The sequence below is a fragment of the Pholis gunnellus genome (genome assembly GCF_910591455.1).
Source record: "Pholis gunnellus genome assembly, chromosome: 22".
Classification (NCBI taxonomy): Eukaryota; Metazoa; Chordata; class Actinopteri; order Perciformes; family Pholidae; genus Pholis; species Pholis gunnellus.
This window is the reverse complement of record NC_136549.1, coordinates 15655270-15682165: the sequence shown is the minus strand read 5'-3', so window position 1 is coordinate 15682165 and position 26896 is coordinate 15655270. Positions and strand designations below refer to the sequence as shown.

General features: G+C 42.0%; 1 protein-coding gene across 2 annotated transcripts in view; it reads left to right on the top strand.

Annotated features, from left to right (window-relative positions):
• sfmbt2 (Scm like with four mbt domains 2) overlaps window positions 1-25618 on the top strand; it is a 42992-nt gene extending 17374 nt beyond the window's left edge. Inside the window, exons 5-21 of one of the 2 annotated variants that reach the window (XM_079183366.1) lie at window positions 344-364; window positions 9005-9093; window positions 9830-10079; window positions 10579-10676; window positions 11621-11722; window positions 12600-12830; window positions 13632-13758; window positions 13947-14060; window positions 14148-14190; window positions 15263-15330; window positions 18180-18319; window positions 18684-18793; window positions 21187-21362; window positions 21521-21690; window positions 23181-23444; window positions 23892-24014; window positions 24689-25618. In XM_079183366.1, coding sequence (XP_079039492.1) covers window positions 344-364; window positions 9005-9093; window positions 9830-10079; window positions 10579-10676; window positions 11621-11722; window positions 12600-12830; window positions 13632-13758; window positions 13947-14060; window positions 14148-14190; window positions 15263-15330; window positions 18180-18319; window positions 18684-18793; window positions 21187-21362; window positions 21521-21690; window positions 23181-23444; window positions 23892-24014; window positions 24689-24829 — 2267 coding nt within the window. In that variant the 3' untranslated portion in view covers window positions 24830-25618. The remainder of the gene's footprint in view (window positions 1-343; window positions 365-9004; window positions 9094-9829; window positions 10080-10578; window positions 10677-11620; window positions 11723-12599; window positions 12831-13631; window positions 13759-13946; window positions 14061-14147; window positions 14191-15262; window positions 15331-18179; window positions 18320-18683; window positions 18794-21186; window positions 21363-21520; window positions 21691-23180; window positions 23445-23891; window positions 24015-24688) is intronic. The other variant, XM_079183367.1, reaches the window with a different exon arrangement.
• The last annotated feature ends 1278 nt before the right edge of the window (window positions 25619-26896 follow it).

Sequence of the window (26896 nt, the reverse complement as noted above, 5' to 3'; positions counted from 1 at the left end):
AGTGATGATTCAGTGAGCGCTGAGCTCGGCTACTATTAACCGTCTCTTCCTGTGTCTCTCAGAAAGCTCACATTTCCCCTTTTTTCTCTTTTAATAACGGACAGCTGACATCCGCATGTTTAATGATGCAAACTGAAGCATAAATCATGTAATGAAGGCAGTTCTATATTTCCCTAAAGAGGCTTCTGCAAGATACTGTCAAGTTGTGAATATGACAAAAAAAAACCAAAAAAACATTTCAAGGCTTTGCATCATGTTGTGCACATTTCTGTTGCTTAGTCAGCTGTATTCCACCTGTGTCACGGTTACCTGTTTTTATTTGTTTTCCTTTTTTGTTTCTCAGATAACATTTACCTAAGAAAAGGTAAGCAGCTCTAACAGTGCCTCTGACTAACTCGCCTTGCCTCACTAGTGGCTAACATGAAATCAACACTGTGTTAGGGCTGACAGAGCTGCATGTACAGTGTGCTTCCTCCTCTTCCTCTTTTCACCTCTGCAGGAAGTGACCTCACAGCTCAGTTGCCTTGCCTCCTCTTGCATGTGACTCCTTTCTAGCCAAGTGTGTCTTAGCAGAGTGATAACACACACACGCACACACACACACACACACACACACTGCTGTTTGTGCCAAGCTGGGCTTGTGTGATAACTAGTGCAAAAAAAAAGAAACGCAGCAGCTCAGCCAGAAATGTGGTGCTTTGATAAAGAGGCCTCTTCTCATGCGCAACAAACAAACTGTGTCCTGTATCAGCAAAAAAACTAAAAAATGTCGCTAGAAAAGGTCACAAGCTAAAGAACCGCTGTGTGTAAAATGTGCACGTTGGCAGATAAAATCAATACGCTGCGTTACATACAGACGTCTAACGGCTGATTTCATGTCCAGTTTGTAATTACACACAGTCTCTGACAACAACATCAGTTATTAAGCGCGCTTTGTTGAGAAGTTTACAGTACATGTAGTCTTTAAGGTTTTTTATTGTGTCTTGTTTTTTTCCCCATGTATGGATGTGTGTGTGTTGGTGCGGTTAGAGATGTGATGATGTCGTCTTTTTACGGCTTGTGACATCAGTGAAAATCATATGAAATAGATATAGTGTGTAAACCATGTGCTCACTGAGATCAACGGAGCGTCTTCTTTAAATGGGGCCTCTTGGACTTAATAGTGTGATTAAACAAAGCAGCAACAGGTGTCCGGTGTCTCCGGCTTCCATTGAAAATGACTCGCAGCCCGTCGCTCATAGTGTGAACGCAGTATTAGACCGTAGACCGGTATTGACGATAACCATGATATTTAAAACAAATTAAATAATCCAGCGCCCCTTAAATCCTTTCATGCCGCGATTTAAGAGTCTGCAACAGTAACTGGACATGGTTACAGACTCTCTCCGTGTCCTCTTTACTTATATTTTCAGTTTAATTAAAACCTGCACAATTAACAAAGTTAAAGGTGAATTTGACTGATCACAACTTTTCCATGGATACAGCGATAACATCGTAATTGTGAATTCTTTTGGCCACGATAATCCTGTACAATCTGATATTGTGTCAGCCCGAACTCGCACAACAAGATCGTCACTTACGACCCGCTATAATGTGAGTTGTCTGTATCTGCAGAGACTCCGCCCTCTGCCTGGATTTTCTCTTGTCTTTTCATTTTGTCTCGTCCAAGTTGGCTTCACGTGTTCGATATGTAAAGCTAAGGAGATGTGTCCCTTAGTGCTGCTCTGTGGATTTAAACAAAATCCTGAGTAGAAATACTGCATATTCCTGATCAAATTAAGTCATTATTTTATGCTCTGAGCGACGCAAAGAAATCTGTATTCAGAAGGAGAAAGACAAATATGATAATAAGATAAAAACCAACTTTATATTCAGCACATTTGAAGCTGCGATACAAAATGTCATTGTTACAGAATTACATTTTAAAAAATGGATCAATTAGGAGACAGTTTTTAAATAATCCTGAGCTTTAAGAGGAGATTTAAAAAGGGGGACTGTGATTTTTCTACTCTGAGCTCCGGCGTCTAATTGGCCGCTCTGCTTAAAGCAGCAGCACAGAGCTTCTTAATTCCCTCGTGAGGTTTGCTTCTTTCTTCTCGCAGCTTTTTTTTTAACAAACCTGCAGGCCTCCCTCCTTTTTAATATGCACCTTACTCTGATTTTTCATTCCTCAAAGTTTGTCAGAAGGTGCAAAACCTGAAGACAAATAAGTGTTTCAACTGGACAAACCGCATATAACAAACACACCTTAATCCCTCGTCAAACTCGCTTACTCCCTCATAAAACACACACACACACACACTCCCGCTCAGCTCCTCCACTTTAAACGCTCCTTTCCTGCTAACCGATGCGTTCACCAAAGCTTTTTGTTGCTCATCAAATCAGCGCTGGTATTAATCAGCGTCTCTGTTTGCAGGAGCGTCGCATGAGTCTGCAGCGCTGCGAGCGCTTCTGTTGCATAATTTGCTCTTTATATTTTTAGAAATTAAAAACTAATTTGAACGACAGTGGAACGGGGTGAACTTTGTTTATGTTATTTTTACACCTCATCTTTAATGACTTCATGGCCCTGCTGCCATGTTGTTATATATGTGGGAACTCGTTAAAAAATACAGGTTTCACATTCAAATACTTAACCTGTATTTGTGTTTTTATTATAAAGGTTATATTGACATCTTGTAAAATAAGCTTCTGGCAGGAAAGCCAAAAAGGTAACCGAACCAGAGAGTTAAAAACTCAATTCATCCCACTACCGTGCACACAAGCTCGTCTCGTGTGCATGTGCACGTATGTGTGCGTCCGCGTGAGACGTCCATCCATTCATGTTGAGAGCTTTTTAAAGCGACATCACAAGTCGGGTCATGTGATGAAGTATAGCTGCTCGCTGAACGGATCCCGACAGAGATCGTTTGCATAATGAATTCACCACACTGCTTCCTGCCAGAGCCTGCTGGAGATGATGCTCTGAGATAGACCCTCTGCTACTCTCTGTGTGTGTGTGTGTGTGCGTGTGTGTGTGTGTGTGTGTGTGTGTGTGTGTGTGTGTGTGTGTGTGTGTGTGTGGTGGGGTGTTTTAAGAGTACGGCTGCCTTCAGGCCGACATGTGTTGAGAGAAATACAAAGGGTTGCTTTAGCTTGGGTGTGACCCTTATGAAACATTTGGTCCTTTGTCACTTGACGTTAAAGGTGAATTCACGCTTCATGCCGTAGATCCTTTTTTTTTTATTGTGAAGGAATTGATTGAGTGTTAGAATGTATGGCTCCACCACGACACGATAAGGAGAGCGCTTTGCTTCGGTCCTGATGTAAGGCTCCAACGAACGATTGTTTCGTTATCAGTTAAACCGATGATTCTTTTATTGATCTGATCTATAAAATGTCAGAAAATGAAAGCTTCAAATTGTTTGTTCTGCCCACTAACGGCCCAAATAACCCGATCGCCGTCACATAAACTGGATCGAGGTCGGTCACGATAATCAGTTTTATGCCACTGACATAATGATTGGATAACAGTATAATAATGCAAGAACAACCTTTCAGAGAGAGGAGACTTGGACATATATCCTAAAGACATTAAAGAAAAACAAAATATAAAATGGATTCTCTTAACAAGTTAACAAAACTTTCACTTGTTTAAATATAGAATATTTGGCACAGGTGTAGAGAGAGTCATTCATTCCTTAGAACCGATAACCTGCCAATCCTGTTTCTCAACGGTTTGTGCAGCAGCAGCACATTAGTAAGAAATCAGTATTTGATGTACATTTGTAATTTCACTTCAGTGATATTGTGATTACATGAGTTTTACTTATCACAGCGTATTTCTACACTGTAGTATTACTACTTTTACTCAAAATGACGAGGAGGAACTTTCATGTAGGCCTCATGAAGGAGTTTCTGGTGAACCTGCATGATTTCATGTTTTTTCACCTGAATCCGACCGGGTGGCACCGATCTGATGGTCTGGATCACTTATAAAGGTCACATCGAGGCTTCAGGATTAAAGTGAGACCTGTTTCAGAACCAGTTCAAAGTTCCTCACAGTAACTTTAAGTCAAAGATCTTTGTTCTTCTTCCACCAGAGCAGGTTTTTCATAAACACAATGATAACCCCTTCACACACAAACACACACATCTTCGCAGTATGGGCTCTGTTCCTGTGGGCCTCTTTAGCACTTCACCACAAACACACATCACTTGAGTAATTCATATTTACGTCCCCTGTCCTCTCGTGAAGAGGGCCGTAAAATACGTTAACAACACGGCGTAATTCGGCCACACACACACACACACACACACGCAACTCTCTCGATAAACACACACATTGCACGCTTTGTGACATTTCATGAAGCGGCCGCGTGCTGCAGAGATTAAGCTCACGGCCTATTTGGGGGGAAAAAAGGGCGCCGGTTAAAATGGAAGGAGGTAATTGTTTGAATTGACTCGGCTTTCTGCCCTTTGTGCGTTCATCTCCACGCCGGCGCATAATGACTGGATAAGACGGAGAGGGAATCAGGCGTAATTTGCTCTCATTAACTCTGATTAGAATCTGTTGCGCTGCTGTGATCGCTGCAACAAAAAGAAACCCAGACCATTTTTCTTCCTTAATTAAAACATTGATTATCTAAAGTAAAGCTTTTAAATAACCCCTGAGCACAGACGGGTTCACAGAGGAAAAAGGAGCGGGAGCACAATATGCAAATATCAGGTTTCATGCATGTATTTTTGTTTATTTAATGCTAGACATTTGCATGAGGACTTCAGCCAGCTTTGGTGCAGCCGAGGAGGAGGAGGAGGAGGAGGGGGAGAAACGTGGGGGGAGGTTAGCTCAGCGAGAGTGGAGCGGTATGAAGGGGGAGAGAGAGAGAGGGAGGGGGGAGGGATGTTTTCAGGAGCTCTTCCCTCAAGGTTAATTATGCACTTATTGTTATGTGAAAGTCAGGCTCTCACCTCTACGTGTCTGCTGCCTTTGGGATGGAAATAAAGAAAAATAGATCATTATTTATATAAAAAAAATAACTGAATAATGAAACTGCAAGCAGGGGGAGGGAAAAAAGGGGGAGGGGGGGGAGAAAGAGAGTGAGAGAGGGTGAGGGAGGTGGAAGTTTGCATGTTTTAGCTTCTGCTTCTACCGTTCGGCTGAGCTCTCTAAATGGCTTCATGAGTAATCTGGGCAGGATCTGTAAAAATAGTTTATCTATTTCTGCACACCCGAGATCAACACAGGAGTGTGTGTGTGTGTACTGTGTGTGTGTGTGTGTGTGTGTGTGTGTGTGTGTGTGTGTGCTCTTTCAAAGTCCAGCAGCAGCAGCAAGGAAAGAAAATAGTCTCACAGGAAAAAACACTATTATTAAACAGGCGTACGGAGAGCGACGAGGCCACAGAGACGCTCAACGTTCACGTTCACTTCACGGGAAAACAGATTTATTTGCCCCCAAAAAAATCCTCAGTTTTGATAAAAGGGAGGACCTCTGGAGTCCAGAGCCACGAGATGATTCATTGATTTGATCTCATTAGTCAATGATGTATTTTAAAATCTGGAGCAGCCTCTGTGGAGCCAACTGTGGGTTTTATTTCCTCAAATCTCTGATGCGTTGTAATAACTATAATAAGAAAGTTTCAATCACTTCTTTTAAAAACGACTGCGTCCAAAATAAACTAGAAAACATAAAGAACAGTTACGTATCTTAAAAACTAAAACAGATATAAAAAAGAAAGAAAACAATTCTTTGCATGTTAAAAGTTGCTTTGAAGTTTCAGTCGACTGTGTGATTGATGGTACAAATAGGATCATTGTGAGGCGTGTTGCATTCACTAAAGGGGAAGTAAAAGTCTTATCTCATAATTACAGCATCCAGTAACTGATGTAACAACTCGTCCTGTGACCCGATGAGGAATCTCACCTCCGCTGACACCGCAAAACATTTGTGTCATACTTTTATTGTGCGCTGTGACAGCTGTGCGATCCATCATCGGGAGATAATTATCGAGCAGTAATTAATCGTTGGAGAATGTTTTGTTGTTTGGGCAAACGCTCCTCTGAAGATAATGTGACGGTTCGATTGTCGGAATGGGAAAGTTACAGGAATTTGACAGCTGTGACGAGGACTTCGTTTGAATCATACCTTAAAATAATTAAATAAAAATGCCTTCTTGTAATCGTTGAGGTGTGATCGCTGAAAGAATCCTCTTAAAAAAACAATAGAAAAGTAGGAGATGTGTAGCGGAGTAAAGAAATGTTTAAACAGCCCAGTTGAGAACTTAAAATAGAGTTTTTTTCAGTATTTAACGAATTGGTTTCTAGTAACATAAATCGTTAAAGTGGATTCTTCTGTATATATATAAATATATTTTGGTTTTGTGCATTAAGATGATTATTTACGAGCAGATTTAATAAACATTAAGTTAACGATTTAAGTTATTAAAGTTGTAGGAACTTTAAAAATGAAATTATAATTTGCTCTATTTGTTTACTGTTCATTTTATTCATTATTTGTTACATATTTGAAATAAATTGGGTCTTTTTGTCCGGTGAGCTAAACTGTAGTTTACACTCTTCATCTGTTTACCAAAGATGCTGCACGATAAACACCGTGTTCTTCCTCAAAGACTAATTTGCTCTCTTGGCTCTTTACAATAGAAGAAGAAGAAGAAAAAAAAGATCCAACAAAAACAAACCCAGGAGCTTGTTGTAATCATCGCATGTTTCAGCGGATCGACTCCGTTTCGCTTTCACTTCGTCTCGATGCTAATCACTGCTGCAGGGAACGTCGGCTCACACAAGCGCGTTGTAGTCATTCTGGAACCGTGACTCATTTGGCAACGTTTCACTGACTCCCAACAAGTGTCTGACTTCATGGAGGTTTTTTATTTTATTTTTGTAATTTGTGTGTGTGTGTGTAAGTGAGTAACAGGAAAAACATGCAGCGCCGTAAAGGCCGCTCAGCATCTTCCTTGGAATGTAAGCTCTGTATTTTGGGGGAGGGGATAAACGGGAGGCTGACATCACGAACGCAGGAATTATGTAACACTGTTGCACTCTGGGAAACGGGAATCGGACACAAAAACACACAACGGCCCCATGAAAACGTGCTGGAAGACTTTCCTAGCACGACTCTGGAGACACGGAGCTCTGGTCCACCTGCTGTGTGTTTGCATTTTATATTCATAGTTTGCTGGAATTACACTCAACTTAAAGGGACAGTTCGCCCCAAAGACTCCTCTTGTTTCCTCTTACCTGTGGTGTTTTTATCAGTCTAGATGGTTTTGGTGTGAGTCTTTTATTGTGACTATGTTCTTTCATCAAGGTCTGTGGATTAACTTGAGTAACGGGTTAGGATTTGTGGACAGCTGCTGTTGAACTTAAACACAGAGCCCCGTAAACACAGAGACGCGTTGCAACAAGGCCCGGCCGCTTCAAAAACGCTCCTTGGCAAAGCGACTCGGGCAAAACAGCTGATGAGCAGGTGGAGGGGGGGGGGGTGCTGCATTGTTGAATGACGAGGAAGGGAAAAATGGCACAGTCATCGTATTTAAAAACCGCTTATAGCAATGTCCTTTCTTACCACATCAACCGGCATCAGAACAGGAAGTCAGTGGTAAAGTAGTAAAGCCCGCCTTGATTGGCTGCCTTGGTGAGGTGTGACACTGGGGTTTTTTTTAAACGCGGATTGATTTAAACCACAGAATACGTACCAACATTAGACAAAGAGTCGACCTCTTCTCAGGGCAAAGAACTGCTCTCTTTGCTAATTGTTTTTGTCTCCCACCATGTGTGCATTGCTATAAGAAAGCGAGCTATTCCCACTCTCCTGTTGCACCTGTTAAGGCCAGTTTATTAGGTACACCCATCTTAAACTATACTCCAGTCTAACGCCACAGTCCTGCGATAACTCCTCCTCAATGAAGGTTATAATGTTCATCTATAGAGGAGCTGATTCAACCGTGTGATCGTTTTTTTGGAGGACGCTTCAGTGAAGTGACGTCATTTCCCTTCATGTCTTAACCGAGCGACAAACCGACTAACCAGCCAGAGAGCGTAATAGCACATCGGGGATTTTTAGGGGAAAGCCCTGACACGAATACACGTTTAACACATTTTAAATTAGTCATCAATCGTCTATCTGGTAAACTTAATATTTCCCTCAAAATTCGTGTTATTTTAGCATTATTAAAGATTTTAGAGCTTTCTTTCCTATTTGTGCCCCAGATCTGTTTCTTTGTGTCTGAATCTGACGTTTACATTTCTGATTCTGGCTTCTTTCATACATGAACTTAAACCTGATGCGTATCTAGTTAGTGGCAGTGTGACCTCCTCAGCCTCTGTTCATTCTGAATTCATGCACCATTTTTCACCCGCTAACATTCGACACCTTACACACTCTGGATGAAACCTGTCTGATCTCACTTCTCTGCACAGAGAATAGCCACTAATCAAAAGTTTTGCCTCCTTACCCTCCTTTTTTTTAATTGTATTCTCAAACTTGCATCTGTCAATCTTCACATTAACATGTAAATGGCACCGCTCAACACGACATTAATCAGTGTTTTTCATTTTGATGTGTTTACATCGACAGAAACCTGCCAGATGCAAGTCTTAAAAAAATGTCTGATCTCAGCCATAAATCAGAGCATTAATGTTGTGCAGCGTGAATAAAGCCGTCAAGGCTTCTCTAGGGAAGATAAATGAATACCTGTGGGGGGTTTTCACAACACTTTTGCATAAAAATTAGACATGTGCAGTTTTAATTAACAAAATCGATATTTCCCTTTAAAAAAATAAATATGTAAGTAGAAATGCCGGCGTTTGTGTTTGCAGGAACATGCATGCACTGACTCATGCATGCTGTTCTCTGGTGACTACACTTAACAGTTCAGTGTAGTGGCTCACCATTAATTATTCACCATGACACAACAGTTTGCTCTCTTTCCACTCACTCTTGATTGTTTGTGTGTTTTCTCAGTCTCGACTCTCGTGTGTTTTTCTTTTTTTGTCTCTTTGCAGCCATCAGGGAGAAATACAGCGACTGGACAGAGTTCCTGGTTCAGGACCTGACCGGCGCCCGGACGGCACCGGCCAACCTGCTGGAGGGGGTGAGTGTCCTGGAACGTCCTGGAATATGATCTCTAGAAAAAGAGTAGGAACCCTGCTTTATTTTGGGTCATTTGAGGGGTCAACTCATGTCATTACCCATCATGCAACAGAGTGAGATGAGAAGATTGATGCCGCTCTCATGTCTGGACAGTAAATATGTATCTGGAGCCAGAAGGCCGCTGCCGGCTGCAGCCTGATTTATGACGGATATGAGAGTGACATCAATCTTCTCATCTAACCCTCGGCAACGAAGCCCATAAGTGTATTTCTCAGAATGTCAAATGATTGTTTTGTTTTTTAACTGGAAGAAAAAACACAGAAAGGATGCCACACACAAAAGAAAGCTCTTAGAAACGGAGCAAAAACAAACTTCTTTGAGCACTTAAATGAAAGTGTTTTGTGCATCTTAAATACTTTCTTTAAGCAAGTGAATCAAAGTGTTTTGTGCGTTCTTTTTTTAGATTTCTGTCTCAATTAGCACTTAGAAAGCATGAATGGCAGCGTCTCCTTTTCAGCTCATGAGGTTCAGGTGACTGACTATCCTACCTGGAGACCTGCACGGGTCAGACAACATGGTCAGGCTGAACCGGGAGAAACGGATAATAAAAGGCTGATAGCTTTCTTATTCAGGCTGTAAAGCATCAACTTCCTCTTGTGTTACTTATTTCACAAGGGTAACAGTTTGACTCAACCACTGAGAGGATCTGAAACCGTCTCTCTGTGTTTCTGTCTCAGCCTCTGAGAGGTAAGAACACCGTGGACCTGATCGTCGAGGGCTCGGTTCTGGAGCTCCAGGACGTCTCGGGCCCGTTCCTCTACTGGCCGGTCCGAGTCCTCCAGAACGTGGGAGGGAGGCTCCGTCTGCGCTACGCCGGCCTCTCTGACGACCACCGGGCTCAGGACACCTGGCTGTTCTACCTGGACGTCAGGCTCCGCCCCCTCGGCTGGGCTCTGGAGAACCGGCTCGCCTTAGAACCGCCCACAGGTGATAATCTGTCATTTACCGCCGAGGAACTTTGTTTTCAGTGTTAATAAGAAATTAAATGAGCCATTTTTCATTGTTTGGCCCTTTAAATTTGTTTGTAAAGTTTAAATCGGGGCTCTTTTCACTATCAACTAATCTGCTTTTTGTTTTTTTGATTAATTTCTTAATAGTTTGGTCTATAAATTGTCAGAAAAAAGGGAAGAATCCCCACCACGATTTCCCCAAAGTCAAGGTGGTGTCTTCAAATGGCTTGTTTGGTCACAGAGAATATATTTTATTCTGTCAAACAATGTTTCTTTGTAAGTTTAAAGATATTTAAGTTTTTAAAGAGTTAAAAAGTCATTAAACATCAACAGTTATCATTAAAATCCTTTTAATGAATTTACTTTTGATCCGTAACAATTGATAACTGCTTACAGAAGCTGCTGTATATTAAAAGGATCACTGACTTTATGTATTTTTTAGTTTTAACGTTTCACATCATCTCTCGGCTGCTCAGGGTTCAGGTCTCTGAAGAGCGCCCCCGACTGGCAGGAGGCTCTGGAGGACGCTCGACTCGACGGACAGAAGAACCCGCTGCCGCTGGAGGTGTTCAAGGTGAGTCACACACACCTGCTCTTCACACTGTGTGTGTGTGTGTGTGTGTGTGTGTGTGTGTGTGTGTGTGTTGGCTCAGCGCCAGACTACAGGAATACCTGGTTTAGATGAGCTTTGTTTGACTGCTGCTGATTTATGATATGAAACTGGAATAATAAACAGTAACATAATATTTCACACGCCTGTTATTTCCTGGCAAGTTTACTTGACAAAATTCTGTAATTTGGCACCAATTAGGTTTAAATATATCTTTTTATCGTGGTTTTTCCCTCCAAGTTAAATGGACATTTGTATTAATTTGTTATTGGGAAGTTTAATTGTTTAAATTGTTTACTTGCATGAAGATATGTTTCCCGTTTATGCATGTTCAGCGAACTTGGAGAGAGTTAAAACAAGTGTATTGTCTTTTTCCCATTATTACCACCAAATTATATCGTTAACTTCCAGAGAAATTATTAGGAAGTTTGAAATATGAGAAATATTTGTGACCAAAACACGGTTAAACTCATTCACACTCACAAATAAAGCGTGAAACAGCAAGAATTTACACCACGACCTGAAACCTCGTAGATGAAACGATATGCTGAAGCTCACACAGTATTCCATCAAGCTGTCACCGACTACAAAGGCAGTATTTGTTTTAATTTGAAGCCATGGTTTCTCCTATAGTTTCCCTCCGTCATACAGCACGTGATGTGTTTTACGTTTCCATTTGAATTGGAATGAATAGAAGAAGAAGAACCGGCTGGTTGACACGAGGAGTGACCACATGGCTGAAATGTGAATCATCAGTAGAAAAGCAGTCGTTATATTATCCTGCACAACATCTTTGCCTCATTCATCACACGTCCACCCAGCAGGGTCTGTGCATGACCTACATTGTCTTGCATGTGTGTGTGAAGTGGAGCACATTTGTCTAAAAAGTCTTGACTTCACTGTGTCAGGACCACGTGGACCTGCCCGAGCACTCCTTCAAGGCGGGGATGAAGCTGGAGATGGTTTCTCCGTGGGAGCGGCTACAGATCTGCCCCGTTTCTGTCACCAAGGTGAGTCACACCGAAAAGAAAAAGAAAATGCGATACATCAAGCGGGCTCCTCCCTCTTGCATTCATCAGCTGCCTTTTTATTAATGTGGCATTGAATCCTCGACGTGTTTCTGAACAGAATGTAGCCTTGTTTTTTAGGTTTTACCTTGAGGATCTAATATGTATCCCTCTCATGCTGACTTTTTCACAAAGGAATGTCATTATTTTTGTATGCGAGTTCTGCGTGTTGCATTTCAGTATGACATCCTCTCTGACCTGGAATAAAGCTGCTAATAGTCAATATTTAGTACAAGTGTTCAATAGTTTTAAAGATACAAATAGCAACCGTAAAAAATATTCCCGGCGTACTAATGATGTTTTGAAAGATTGTGACTTTCAGCTTTTTGACCTATAGATAATGTCGGGATTTTTAGGTGATAATATCTGCAGTTTTCCGAAAAATGCTTTAAAAAACTGTTTTGGAAATCGTGCAACTTGAAATTTCCTTTTTGAAATTTCCAAGAAGGAAGTTCAAAACATGAATTTAGCTGATGATTGTATATATCAGTATATAAGTATATATACATGTCATTCATTTCTATTAACATTTTAATATTAACTATTTAATAACGTTTAAAAGTCACTATTCACTATACCCTCAAACTATTTCAGGTCTAAATGAATGCAGCAGAAGCTGAGATATCTTAAAATGCTGGCTCCTACATTTCCCAAGATGCACCTCAATAGCATCTTTCCTGCATTTGTAGTCTCCAAACCCAAGCAAGTGCCCTTTAACAACAACAAAAAAGAAAGTGTAGACTAAAAAACAACGTATTTTTGCTTTTCTTATTAAAGTGAAAGACGTTTAAAGTTCCTCCGCTCACTTTTCCCTCTTCAGGTCTACAACGAGATCTACTTCCAGGTAACGCTGGACGATCTCTCCGTCGACGCTAAGCCGCGGTTCGTGGTGTGTCACGCCAACTCGCCCGGCATCCTGCCCGTCCAGTGGAGTCTGAAGAACGGCGTGGGTCTGGAGCGGCCCCGGGGCTACGAGGGCCAGGACTTCGACTGGGCCGACTACCTGAAGCAGGGCGGGACGGAGGCGGCCCCCGACGCCTGCTTCCCCGATGTAAGTCTGGACCGATCGGACGCCATTTTTAAACAGGAAGGCCTGATAATTAGCGTTGTCGTTTATATTCAGAATTTTGTTTAGATCGAGACTAATATGTTGCAGAATTAAAAGGTCCTGCACACACACACACACACAGGTGTTTTTTAAGCTATTAATTATATTATTTGCTATTTAGCTATAATGGGAAGCACCATGTCTGACAAGAGAAAAGGCCTCACGGGTGAGGACTAACTGGTTGGTTTGACAAATGTCTCGTCAAACTTCACCGCCTTCGAAAAACAGCAGAACACACCGGTTTCCCAATCTTAGGAAGCTCTGGCGATCAAAGACGGAGTCCGAAATGCAAGACAAAATTCTCCAAATGTGACTAGAACACACGTCTACAAACCAACCATTCTGATCAGATAACACATAAATGAATTCATGTTGGCGCCAGCTGAGTAAACAAAAAAACAAAACAATGCGATATGGCCAAAGATTGTTGTTTGCTGCATTTTTCTTTTACCTTTTTACTAAGAAACGGTTTATTGCCAAGTACGTTTGCACATACAAGGAACTTGTCTTGGTGACTGGTACATAATAAATACTGTACAATAGTATACAACATCATTTACAAGAGCATATAAGTTATCTAAGATTAGATCATAGATCCTAAATGTAAAATAAACTGAACCTCTGTCTCCTCGTTCTGTGTGTGTGTCTGTGTCTGTGTCTGTGTCTGTGTGTGTGTGTGTGTGTGTGTGTGTGTGTGTGTGTGTGTGTGTGTGTGTGTGTGTGTGTGTGTGTGTGTGTGTTCAGACATGGCAGAACAGGGGCTTTGCCAAGGACATGTGGTTGGAGGCGGTGAACCCTCACCGGCCAGCGGAGGTGTGTGTGGCTCAGATCACACAGGTCAGAGGACGCCTGCTGTGGCTCCGACTGGAAGGTACAGACGTGTGTGTGTGTGTGTGTGTGTGTGTGGGGAGGATTAAGTGTCGGAGGATTAAGTGTCAGAGGACTCCTGCTGTGCCTCAAGAAGACGGTGTGTGTGTGTGTGTGTGTGTGTTTGCGTGTGACAGCTCCCTCACCCCTCCCCCCTCTCTCTCTCCCTCTTGGCTGTCGGCCGGTCTGCAGGTGTGGTGAAGCCGCTGTCAGAGTGCATCGTGGACGTGGAGTCCACGGACATCTTCCCCGTCGGCTGGTGTGAGGCTAACGCTTACCCTTTGACCCCTCCACTCAAACCCGTCTGTACGTTCACGCACACACTCACAAAATGCACACGTATTTTTGCTTTGGGAGAGTGGCATCTTAATGCAGACTCTTCCTTTTCTGCAGGCCAGAAGCAGAAGAAGATAGCGGTGGTCCAGCCAGAGAAACAGTAAGAAAAAGACATTTATCGATCAGAACTTATTACAAGAGTTTGACTGACGTGGGAGTTAACTTCTGTTATTGGACGACGGATTGTCTTGAGCTCTGTTAACTGAAATGTCTGCGCAATGTCCCAGAATTATGATGGAAGGGAAAACGTCTGCTGTCTGTTCTGTCATCATAAATGTCGATTACGTAAAAACTATTGAGATCATGTCTATATATCCATCATAAATGGTTATAAATGTCTCATATTCTGACAACTAGTGTGTTTATGATGCCTATAATTAACAAATATAGTCTTATTTACACATAATAATGTTATTAAGCATCTTAAAAGGGCCTTATTACTTAACGCTTTTAGGACTTTAATATGAAGCTTTACCGTGTTGTTTTTTTTGTACGTACATTCAACATTGATTCAAACTGTGTTTTCAAGTGTTAAACGACAGTTAAATGGAAAATTGAAACGTTATCCACATGCATCCATCAAACCACAGCCGTCGTCTGCTTCCCTTCAGTGTGGCGGAAAAAAACGATTTCCTTCTACAGCCTTTTTGTTTTTCCATCTTTTTCTACCTGTGAGCCAAAATAACTTTAAAAAAAAAAAAGAGAGCGAGAGAGTACAGGTTTCTTCAGAAAACCCCCTCGAGGCTTCTCTCCCTCTCTGTCACTCCAAAGACATTCATTGAATCCTTTTCTTTTAGAGCAGAAATTACTTTTCCTCCGAGCGTTGATTGATTTTGTTGACAAATGACATGTTACACCGTCGGCTGGCGAACGCAGCCCGGGGAGTACGAGGAGAGCGGGCGGGAGAAATACGAGGTCTTCAGCAGCACTTTGTCAGCTCTCTCATCTCACCACTAATTCCATTTCTCACCTTCAGGGGAATCCTTTCATCAATACTCTCTCTCCCCCCTGCTGCTGCCTTCTAACCCACCTGCTTCCAAACCTGACAGAAACTGTAGTAGCTGTTTGCGGAGACTGATGGTTTGATTGCTCTGTTGTTTCCTGTCTGATTGGATCAGTCGGATCGTTTCTTATTGATTGGTTCGACCGTATTGATTGGCTTCTCCCCGCAGGTTGGCTCCGTTCCAGCCGGTGGAGGCGACTCCCGTCAACCTCTGCCAGCCCGTCGCCATGGATCCAGGTAATCAACCGCCGCGTTTACACGTGATTTATCTCCAGTAATTAATGTTAATGAGCTGCCGTGATGAGAGTTGAGGGGGGAAAGCCCCGCTCTTCAGATACTCCTACGCTCGTAAAAACTCCACTTTTTCAGCCTCAGTATTCAGTTTGTCTCTTCGTGAGACTGTAAACATTAAACAAGCTTTCGGTCTTCATTCAGACGTGATAGAAAATGTATAAATTTGGCAAAAGTGAGCTGAATCATTTATTTTTGTTCTCTCACAAGCTGCGTCGACAGATTTTAAATGTGTTTTTGCCGTTGACGACGGAGAGTCCTCGTCAATTTCATCTTTTATTAGTCGGGACCAACATTTAATTCCTATTTGCTCACATGTCATAAATAAAACACTGGATATTCATGTTTTCATACACGCAGCTGGCATGAAAGTAAATCTGGTTGTTATTCAGATTTGGTTGATGAATACATGAAGTCTTGTTTTAAGTGTCAATAGGATCAATTCACCTCAATGCAAGAGGCGTGAAACATCGTCTGCAGTTATTCAGTGTTTCCTGAAACCAATTTTCTTTCTTCGTGCACAGAAGACGATAATAATGAAGTGACATTTATTACAGTGTTCCTAAAGAGAGACGAGTGTTCTATCTCTCTCTGTGTTTTACCCTCGGCTGTTAAAGGTTTTTAAACGAATCTGACAGCATTCAATCCAAACTTTCAGTCAGACTTCCACTGTGAGTTTTCAGTGCTGAGACTCGCATGTAAAGGAAAGGAGAGGAGAGGAGAGGAGAGGAAATTAAAGAAGAGGGGAGGAAAGAAAAGGGAGGGGGAAAGGGAAGAAGAGGGAAATAAAAAGACAGAGGAGGGATAGAGAGGGATGGAAATGGAAGGAAAGGAGAGGGAAGTAAGGGAAGAGAAAGGAGAAGAGAGGGAAGGAAAGGAAGGTTGAAGGAAAGGAAACAGGCCTTTTGGACACACCAGCCAAAGTTAAACTGTGTCGCCTACATGTAGTGGATGAAAGTGATCCTGACATCGTAGTACGTTTGTAAAAACGACCCTCGGTTTACCAAAGTGCCTCACAGTGCAGGAATAAGACAAATGACTCCGTTAACAACAACACATTCTGACATTTGTAGAAGTCGTCTGAAGCCAGAGAAAGTAACCTTTCCTCCTGAACACAAAGAGCAGCTGCAACAAGATGCAGCTTGTGGCTACAGTTTGAACTTTGTCCCATTGAGCCTCGTTTCCTCTTCAGCGAAGGTTTTCTTTCCTTTCTCTCACAAAACAATATACTGCAAAAAATAAACACAAATGAAGATTTATTTCCTTATTGAAATGTGCTGCAAAAGGAAATCCTCGTTTTAATGCATTAGAGGGCAGAAACATTGTAGCTGCACTCAAACTGTTATGACTGTATTTGGCCTTTTATCAGCTGGAACCAGAAAACACCCACAGACCAAAACAAAGAGCCAGTGTGTTAAAGTGTGTTAAAGTGTGTTAATGTGTGTTAATGTGTGTGAAAGTGTGTGAAAGTCTCTCCTTAAAGAAAATGTTTCTCGTCTTATTTTTGTAGTTTTGTCCAGTTTTACAACTAAATCCTGCAGGATTTAAATAAGCTTTCAGGTTAAACCATTCATTTGAAAGTAAGAAATAAATGTACATGTTGACATTTGTACCTGTAAACGTAAACGTAAAGTACAAATAAATCACAATGAGAAGTGTCTAAAATTAGAAGATAAAAGAAGACAAAAAGCCAAAGTATAGAAAACAAGGCGCAGGTAGAAAATCCTAAAGGAGACGAAGCAAAGGAGGATTCTTTCTCTTTCTCGATGCATTTGTTGACCAAACAGAGATGCTGTTGTGCATGTAAACAACATGCATGTCTGAACACAAAGAGAGCGGTGGGCTCTGTTGTTTCCACGAGACCCTTGCCCTCTTTTTTCCAAGTTCCCTGTTTTAAAAACCACCCACTCGCTCATGAATATTCATCCCCTCGGCTAATTACTATTCCCCCCTAGCGGTGCGGTTCCAGGTGCCGGCGGTGGTCGAGGGCTGCAGGAAGGGCGGAGTGCAGATTTGTTCTGTCGACCCTCATTTATCTCCGGGGGGGGGGTCATGAACAGGATGTGCTCTCGGACTCTGCATTAAGAGTCTAATACTACTGATCTACAAGGACATAAGAGAACAACCGAACATGCAGCAAAAGAGCTTTAAGAGAACAAAGCCGGCACTGTTAAAGAGCTTCTTACTCTGAGTGATTGCTTCCAACGTTAACGCACAAGTTCATACCTGATTTACAGAATAGTTTGGGATATTTCACATGAGAAGTGGGCGACGTTCAGCCGCAAATTTCTTTTAAAAAAAACATCAACATTTTGCAATATTTAAATCGGAATGTGACGATTGTTGTGACGTTTTTCAGTCACCGTCAATGAAATCTGATTCAAACCACACCCGCACTGTCCTGATGAAGCAGATTAGCTGACGGAACAATAGCCCTCTCCTTTAGAATTTAGCGCATTTCATTTAAAATAAAACTATTCTGCACGACTCAGATCTGGCAACTCAAAAGCTGCTTCAACGTCTTCAATCAAAGATTTAATTATGCTCTTAACTTTTCAAACTTGCCGGCTACAGATGCTACAGACCATGTTTCATGTTCATGTCTGCTCTAATTTAGATGATTCAAAGTGGTGATGATTAATTCCTTAGAAAAGTTTGGAACCGGGCTTTTATTTGTTGTATATGATATGTCGGTAAAGGGGATTCTTTCTTTGTAAAAGACATAAGCCAAGTTTACGTGCCTCATATTGAGTTCCGTGTTGGTTGACGCTCCTGTTTGTGTTCCTCTATCTCAGGCTCAGCCAACGGCAGATACTGCTGCTCCAAGATCTTTGTCAACCACCGCTGCTTCTCGGGACCCTACCTCAACAAGGGACGCATCGCGGAGCTGCCGCAGGCCGTCGGGCCCGGGAAATGCACGCTGGTCCTCAAAGAGGTGGGCTGATGTCAGAAGCGGGGGGGTGTGTGGGGGGGAGACGGGGGGGAGAGACAGCGATGTCTTGTTAGCCACCTGCAGTTTCCCAGCAGTGCCTTCATTTTGACGTGAGGAGCTGTCAGTCAAGTGTGTTTACACGTACACACCGCTCAGCAGAAACAGCCTCCTAATTTCTCCAGAGACCGTGTGTGTGTGTGTGTGTGTGTGTGTGTGTGTGTGTGTGTGTGTGTGTGTGTGAGAGAGAGTGTGCACGAGTCCGTGAGTTGTAAAGACGACTGTGATCTGCGTTCGTCCTCCCATCATGTTTGTGTGTTTTTTTGAGAATTGTTGAACCAGGAGTTGTTGTGTTTTTCGTTGCCTGCAGCTGCTGAGCATGCTGATCAACGCCGCCTACAAGCCCGGACGAGTCCTGAAGGAGCTGCAGGAGCTGGAGGATCAGAGCTGGGACTGCCAGGAGGAGACCCTCAAAGCCAAGTGAGGAAAAGAACCCAGAGAAACGTTCAGCGAAATAGGATAATTCAATATATTTTGAATAAATCTGCCTCAGAGGGCTTTACGATCTGTGCGACATACGACGTCAGCGCAGGAGAAAAGGGAGAGCAACCGAGGAGAGAAGTGTGATCGATGTTATTAAACATAACAGCTACAACACATTCAATGAATACGATATAAATGATTCATATGATGAGAGCAGTATGATGGAAATATTACGACGACTAATAATAACAGCAGCAGATATAATAGTAATGATAATAAAAGTATTAATGGTATCATTTTATTTATTTAACCAGAGAAGTCAATTAAGAACCAGTTCTCATTTACAATGACGACCTGGCCGTTATTAATAATAATATTAATAATGGATCAGATTCACCCCCGTTTGATTGGCTCATCTTCTGGATGAATTCATACGTCTCCGTGTTGTTATGAGCACATGTGTGTGTTCCTCTCTCCTCCCCACGAGTCCGTTCTGCTCTCCGCTGTTGAATTTTGTATGTATGCTTTTGTTACTGCAGTGGTTTCTGTGAGGTCTGCATTTTTCCTCCACTGCACAGAGCCAAATTATTCCACAGCTTCAGGCGGCGTGCTCTGTCTGTGTTTTCGAATCAAACCCCCCCCCCCCCCCCCCCCCCCCCCCCCACATCCACCCCCCCTTTCTTTTCTTTTTTTAAATATCTGGCTGAAACGAGAAAGCGCCGGCCGGTCACGGGGTCCGGTGAGTCACCTGCGTCGGGGCAGCAGAGCACAGTGATCACAGTCACGCACGCCTGTTTTTGACAACTCAACAAAAAGGAGTTACTCCCAGAGAGCCAAGTCACTCAAGACGGGACGCGTTAGCGGCTCCGGTCACACGGCGGGTCGGTTATCACAGGAGGGGAATGAGTTCCTGGGCCGACTTTACATTGATTCTTAGGACATATTAATCGTTTCAGTTGTTTTTATATCATTTTAAACTTCTTATCTTTGGGTTTTGGACTGTTGCTCAGACAAAACAAGACATTTCAAGATGTGAGAGACCCCTTTTTCCATTTTCTGACATTTTATACAATAAATGTTTTTTTAAAAACATGGAAAGTCATCGTTGGCTGCAGGCCGAACATGTATTGTTAGTTGTTGGAGCATCGTGCTGCTGCAGGTCTTCTCTCTCTCTTTTCTCTTTAAATAATCTTTTGATCTATTTCACGTCCTCTGATCTCTGTCAGATAAGGTCTCCTTCATTTGAAAATGCACTCATGCATATTGTTTTGGGTTTTCATCAGCAACAAGCATTAAAGGACAGATTCACAATGTTTCAAGTCCGTCTTAAAACGAGTCAGGCGGCCACGTGAAGCTGTAATCGCTCCTCCCGCTCGTGCTTTAAGAGCTCTGCTGTCAGTGTGAGCATGGGAGATTAAATCCACGGTCCTCGTTTGTGTAAAAATACATCACAATGTTTATCCAAAGCTAATTAGAAGAGTTCATCGGATCAAGTGGTTAACATCCAGCGTTACTATCCCTCCTCTGCAGCCAAACAGGGAATGTTATTTATTTTTTTAAAGATTTACTTTATTTGACTAAAGTCTGGTACTGACTTCAGATAACAGCTGTGGATTTTGTCCCGCATCACATGGAGCTGAGGCGCTTTAGAACGTGTGAGCAGGAGGAACGAGTCCAGCAACATGTTCATGTGAGCACATGACTGTTGTTTCAGGAAAGACTTGTGAACCTATCCTTTAATAATAACATATATATATATATATATATATATATATATATATATATATATATATATATATATTAAACCAGGAATCTGTCTAAAACATCAGCTACGGTCATGTACGTACTCACAAGAGAAAAAGCTATTTGGTGACCTTTAATCTATCATGAAACATTCCTCTTTAATGATAAAATGTCTTGAGTTTATTGTTTTCAACGGATTAAAGGAAGCTTGTTTTGCTTTACTGGTGAAATTTAAAACCTAAAAACAAACAAAGAGCAGACAGTCTGTGTAGTCTGTAGATATAATCTCAGATTTAATCCGTTTGAATGTTCAAGAAGTCAGTCACGTCCGATTGCAGGTCAGATTTGTCCTCGAGCGCTGCCAACAGATCAGCTCATCCTGCCTAACCTTCGCCATTAAGACGGGCAGATTGCGGAATCGACCCCGCGTCGCTCTCCTGATTAATCCTCAACCAGACGAGCCGAATTCACTGAAACGGCCCACTTTCACATCATAACCGCGCGGGCAATCATCGTGGAGTGCTTTGATGGATTACAGTTTCATTACGCATTGTTCTCATGAATAAAAGTCTAATCACCGACTGACTGTCACTTCTTCTTCTTCCTCTTCCTCCTCCTCCTCCTCCTCCTCCTCCTCCTCCCCCCAGATATAAAGGGAAAACCTATCGCTCCACCATCCGGATAGTCCGCCTCGCAGACCAGATCCCAGACTTCTGCCGCAAGGTGTGCGTGAAGCTGCAGTGCTGCCCGAACCTCTTCAGCCCCGCCCTCGTCACCGACAAGTGCCCGGAGAACTGCTCCGTTCAGACCAAAACCAAATACAGTGAGTCCCCCGTTATTCGACGCATCACTTCCTGCGCCACGGCTACGGAGGAGACCCCACATTGTTGACGCTGCACGAGTGTGTGGTTGCCTGTGATGAGTAGCTATGGATTTGTTTGTCTTTGTCATCATCTGCTGTGTGTGTGTGTGTGTCCGCAGCTTATTACTATGGGAAGAAGAGGAAGCTGTCCAAGCCGATGGGAGGAGAGGAGGCGGCGGAGGGAGACCTGGCCAAGCCGACGCGCCGCAGGAAGAAGAGGAAAGCCATCTTTGTGCAGAAGAAGAGACGCTCGTCCACCGTGGACTACACGGCCGCCGGCTCACCGCAGGTTAGAGAACGCCGCCTCTTCTTCTCCCTGACAGTCACAGTCCAGGGTTTAAATACAAACGTGTGACAGCAAGAAGAGGAGCTTTTAATTTACTTTACACCAATTAAAAAGGCCCTCGACTTTGGTTTTATGTCTTACAAAGAAAAACATGTTCCTAACTCTGTGAGGAGTTATGGTTTCGTGGGTGTTTTTATGTGTTTTTTTTACGACTAACATGTGGAGTGTTTACTGGTCAGACTGGTTTGCAGCTGGTGTTGGTCACCGGGGTGATTAAATGACGCGATTGAGCCGAGTAGGGCATTTTATCAATTCATTGTCGGGTCCATAAAATGTTCATCGGCAGCTCTTTTGATACTTGATTCATAATTTGAGTACATTTTCAAGCAGAATTGCTAAAGATTAGTTTGCATCCGCTTCTCAAACGTTCAGACGTAATAACTCCAGGTTGTGGATTGTTGATTCGACAAAACAAGACGTAAACATTTAAAGACGCCATCTGGAGCTGTTGGAAACGGAGATGGGCATTTTATTGGATTTAATTGTCGCCTAATTGTTTTGTTCGACCAACAGTCCAAAACCCAAACATGTTGTAAAAATGAGTAAAAGCCTCCCAAATAAGAAGCTGGAACAAAGTCGTGTTTTTGGCATTTTTGCTTAAAAAAAACAATCAATTCATCATTTTAGTTCTCGAGCTTGAAGAGTTTTGTTTTATGGAATTTAAAACGAGTCTGAAATGATTTGATTAAATCCATATCAAATGTATTGAGGTTCAGCTTTCATCGATTTTGAATAACAAGAGTTATCAAACCGTGAAGTTTATTATTTAAGCACTAAAAAAAACTAAAGAACCAAAACACCTGAATGGTTTGTATTTGTTTCTTTGCTGATAAAAACAGTGAAGATTCGATAAGAGACTCTAGTGGATCTTAACAAATCTGGGCTTGGAACCAAACTCCAGGTAGACGGGTTCCCACTAAGTTCCCACTAAGTTCCCACTAAGTTCCCACTAAGTTCCCACGAAGCACTGAGTAGAAACTTGAAACTCAGGAGGACAACATGAGTCCTCTCTAACGTCTAACTTCAGACTCATCTCAGCTGTTAGTGCGCAGCTCGAATGTCTCCTCGTGTGTGACATCAGTGTTCTACCATCGTTTTAACAGATTTAGAGAAAATATTGTTGGAAGCATTGTTCATTGGGGAAAGAAACATCTGGTTCACAAAAACATCCTTTTTAACAGCACAGTAGTGGCATTAAAATACTGAGAAGTGTCAAAATATGTGCAACACCTTCTGGAAAGATGAACAACAGAAACATGTGGCTTTGCTATATTGACGACTGGTATCATCTATTTTACATACAATACATCTAAAATGAAAGGTGATGAACTGAGGTACAAACAAAGACTTAATAACCTTAAGATTGGTTTTAAGTGATTTCTAGAGCAGCGGCGTTTTGAGGTCTGGTCTCTGAGCCTTTCTTCCTCCCTCAGGACAGTGAGGAGGATGAAGAGATGGCGTTGCAGTCGGGCAGCGAAGGCACCAGCTCGGAGCCCCGCGAGGACCACACCGACGCCTCCTCGGTGGAGGTGACCAGCAGCCGGCCTCGCCGAGCCGCGACGCTGCGCAGGACCTTCGGCGCCGGCAACGCCGCGGGCAGCCAGGAGGCCGCCGAGAGCCGCAGGAGGTCGACCCGCTCGCTGTCGGCTCACAGCCAGAACAACAAGTACCAGCCGCCCAAACGACAAGACATGCAGGTGCAGACAGACAGGCGGCACACTGCCGGAGTGGCCATTAAATAGACGAATTAAATAAGTCGACTTAAGATGTAACTTTTGGATGTTTTGGACGCTTCTTAAGATTACCAACCCGAGCTTTAATGATAATAATCGTTACCTTGAAGAAGACACTAATGTTTTAACAACATGGATTGATGAATATTGACCATATTTTGTCTTTTGTATATGATATGACATTATATTATATCTGCCCAAATACTTTGCCAACGATGCATTTTAACCGTTTTATACCAGAACAAAATAAATCAATAAATCTGCTGCATCTTCACCAGACAACCGAACAACAGAGGAGGATGAATCCAGATTCAGACTGAATTAGTTGAGCTATGAACAACAAAATGTTTGTGATTGTGTAATTGACAGTTGTGTGTGTGTTTTGTGTGTGTGTGTGTGTGTGTGTGTCAGGTGGAGGAGGAGGAGGGTCAGCTGGTTTTAGACAGTAATCCTCTGGAGTGGAGCGTAGACGAAGTCGTTCAGTTTATAAACTCTACCGACTGTGTGTCCCTCGCCAACATCTTCCAGGAGCAGGTACACACACACACACACACACACACACACACACACACACACACACACACATCTACACGCACACACGCTAACAAGCTCAACCAATATTTGTATTTTATTTCAGCACCAGATATCAGGAGGTCGGTTTGATTAGATATTTATTCGGCTCATGACGTCCAATGACCCTGACAACATGGTTCATTATTTTAGGTTTGTTTAAAAATACATTTTAAAAAACATGGTTGATTATTAAAAGACACGCTGATAAAACTTTACGTTTTTAAAGAAAATCAATAATGCAAACAAGTTAGGGAGAAAATTGTATTTAAAAACATTAGTTTTTTAATTATTTCACTTATTATGATTATTAAATTATTATTAATGATTTATTTATTTTATTTATTTATTTAATTTATTTTATTTTATTTATTTTATTTATTTTATTTATTTTATTTATTTTATTTATTATTTCCTCGGCTGGACTAAATGGGAAGAGGATCTAGTTTTCTATTAACTGGTATAAATTATAAATAGCATCTTTTTGCAGCATGAACTACAAAACCACCGTAAAGAACGACGTGGTAAAGAGTAAAACACACACACACACACACACACACCTGTCGGCCAGTTGAAGCGCCACAGTCAGTGGAAACCGTTCTGCATTCAAACATTTGTGTGCGTCTCTTCCTGTGCAGGACATCGACGGTCAGGCCCTGCTGCTGCTCACGCTGCCCACCGTGCAGGAGTGCATGGACCTGAAGCTCGGCCCCGCCATCAAGCTGTGTCACCAGATAGAGCGCGTCAAGGTGGCCTTCTACAGACAGTACGCCAACTGAGCCAGACCAAGGACCGTTGGATTAGCTGCCTCCTGGTGGAGAGGTTTCTTTTTGGCAATGTGGAGTTCTTTGTACGTGCAAGAAGAAAGGGATATTTTTCTGGAGCGGTTGCGTTGGAAAAGCACAAACTGAAGGAGACGGATTCCTTTACGACATGTTGAAGGATTCATTTCTGGGATAATGTGATGCAGCACCCACACAAAAAAAAAACGACGACGACGACTCCGGCAGAACAGAAACGCATCGGAGTCGATCCGTGAAGAGGTTATCACGAGGAAAGCTGAGGACTCGGTTCTGAAGACATTTGTGTTTCTTACTTTTCATTTCCATTTCATTTGTGATAGAGGAGCATTATAGCATTTAAGTTAAAAAAAAAAAGAAATTCTAATTATTGACCAGAAAGAGTTTTTTCCCTTTCTGTGTGACATTATTGGTTCTGGAAAAATATATTTGAAAGTATTTAACAAACCAAGAAGTAATATATTTGAAATATTTATTGTTTATGAGGAGTAATCTATTTGGATTCAGAATATAATTGATCAGTTATATAATAATGTCAACAATAACTCATTTTTTCCACTGAAACGAACCCCGAAAACATATTTCACGAACAGAAACAGGATGTGGATTTATTGAGACGAACACATTGTGTGTTCATAGAGGAAGAAAACGTCCTCTGGAGTACTTTGTGTTGTGTCGCTCACTTCTCATCGTTACAATCACAAGAGAAACAATCATCGAAGCTATTTTGTGTCCATCTATGCAAACGTGTTGCAGATATTTTTGATAAGTGAGAAAATAAATTTCTATTGATTTTTCATCTGTTTGGTATGAATTTCCTTTCACAATAACTAAGATAACGACGGTGACGGCAGAATGCGTTTCACAGGATCACTAAAGCAAAAGTCCCTCAGATTATATTCAAGATAACATTTCTGATGATGTATAATAGTTTAGGACATTTTATTGGCTTATTAACAGTAATTACTTTGAACCATTCGAAGCAAATAACCCCCGCGACTAACTGTGGAAACCTGTTTCTGCATTTGTGAAACCGCAGTTGTGACGAGGAGGATGAAGGGTTAACAGATGCCCTCTCAGACATGGTGAGATTATGGGAAGTCAGACCTCTCTGTGGTTAACAGAAGAAACAAACTGTGATGCACAAAGTCACAGATGAAGAGGAACCACACTCCTCCTCTGCAGTCAAACACTAACTAACACCAGTTTAACTCATTTATCATTTAGACGTTACAACTGAATTATTAACTGATGGAGTATTGCATTATAGCGTTGGACTTAAAGTCACTGTGTGGTCAGACTAACAGACCCTGCTGCAGTTAAACGAGAGGTTTTCTAAAGGGAGTCTGGTTTCTTGGAAACACTACCGCTTTTGTCCACAGGGGCCGCCAAAATCAACACAACATGAAAGTTCCTCATGGTAACTTTAAGAAAATATGTATAAGACATAAAACTGTGCTTCTAGGGCTCGTGTGATAAATGGTTGTTTAGGTAATAAGAGTGGTGCTGTAGGCTAAAACAGTGATTCTCAACCAGGAATTACTTGTTAAAAGTCATTGATTAAAGGTTGGAATAGTTAGTTAAAAGTAATGGATAAATAGACTAATATGCAGGTGGAACAAAACCCTTACTCATAAAACCATTATGTTTTTGAGACGTAATTAAACAAATATCTCTCGGTGTTATGTACTTCATGTACTTTTCTTAACTTATTCCGCGGTACCAGAATAAACAGGCGGCCTTGACAGACACTAATGTTTTCCTCAAAAACCAGACGGAGCAATTACACATGAAATGAGACGAAGCAAAAAGCCACGAGAGCAGAAGCAGAAGATCTGAGGAGTGTAAACAAAAGCTGCAATTTATCTCCTCCCCTTGAAATTAGAAATGTCTTTTCATTGACAGAGACTCGATGCGAGCTCTCAGAAATCCTTCCATGAAGTTACAATCCTTCACTCAAAACACACTTACGAGTATATTTAGGTTCGGTCACGTTTATCTAAGCTTGTGTTTAAACAGGGCTGGTTGGCTGAGCAGATGTGCTTT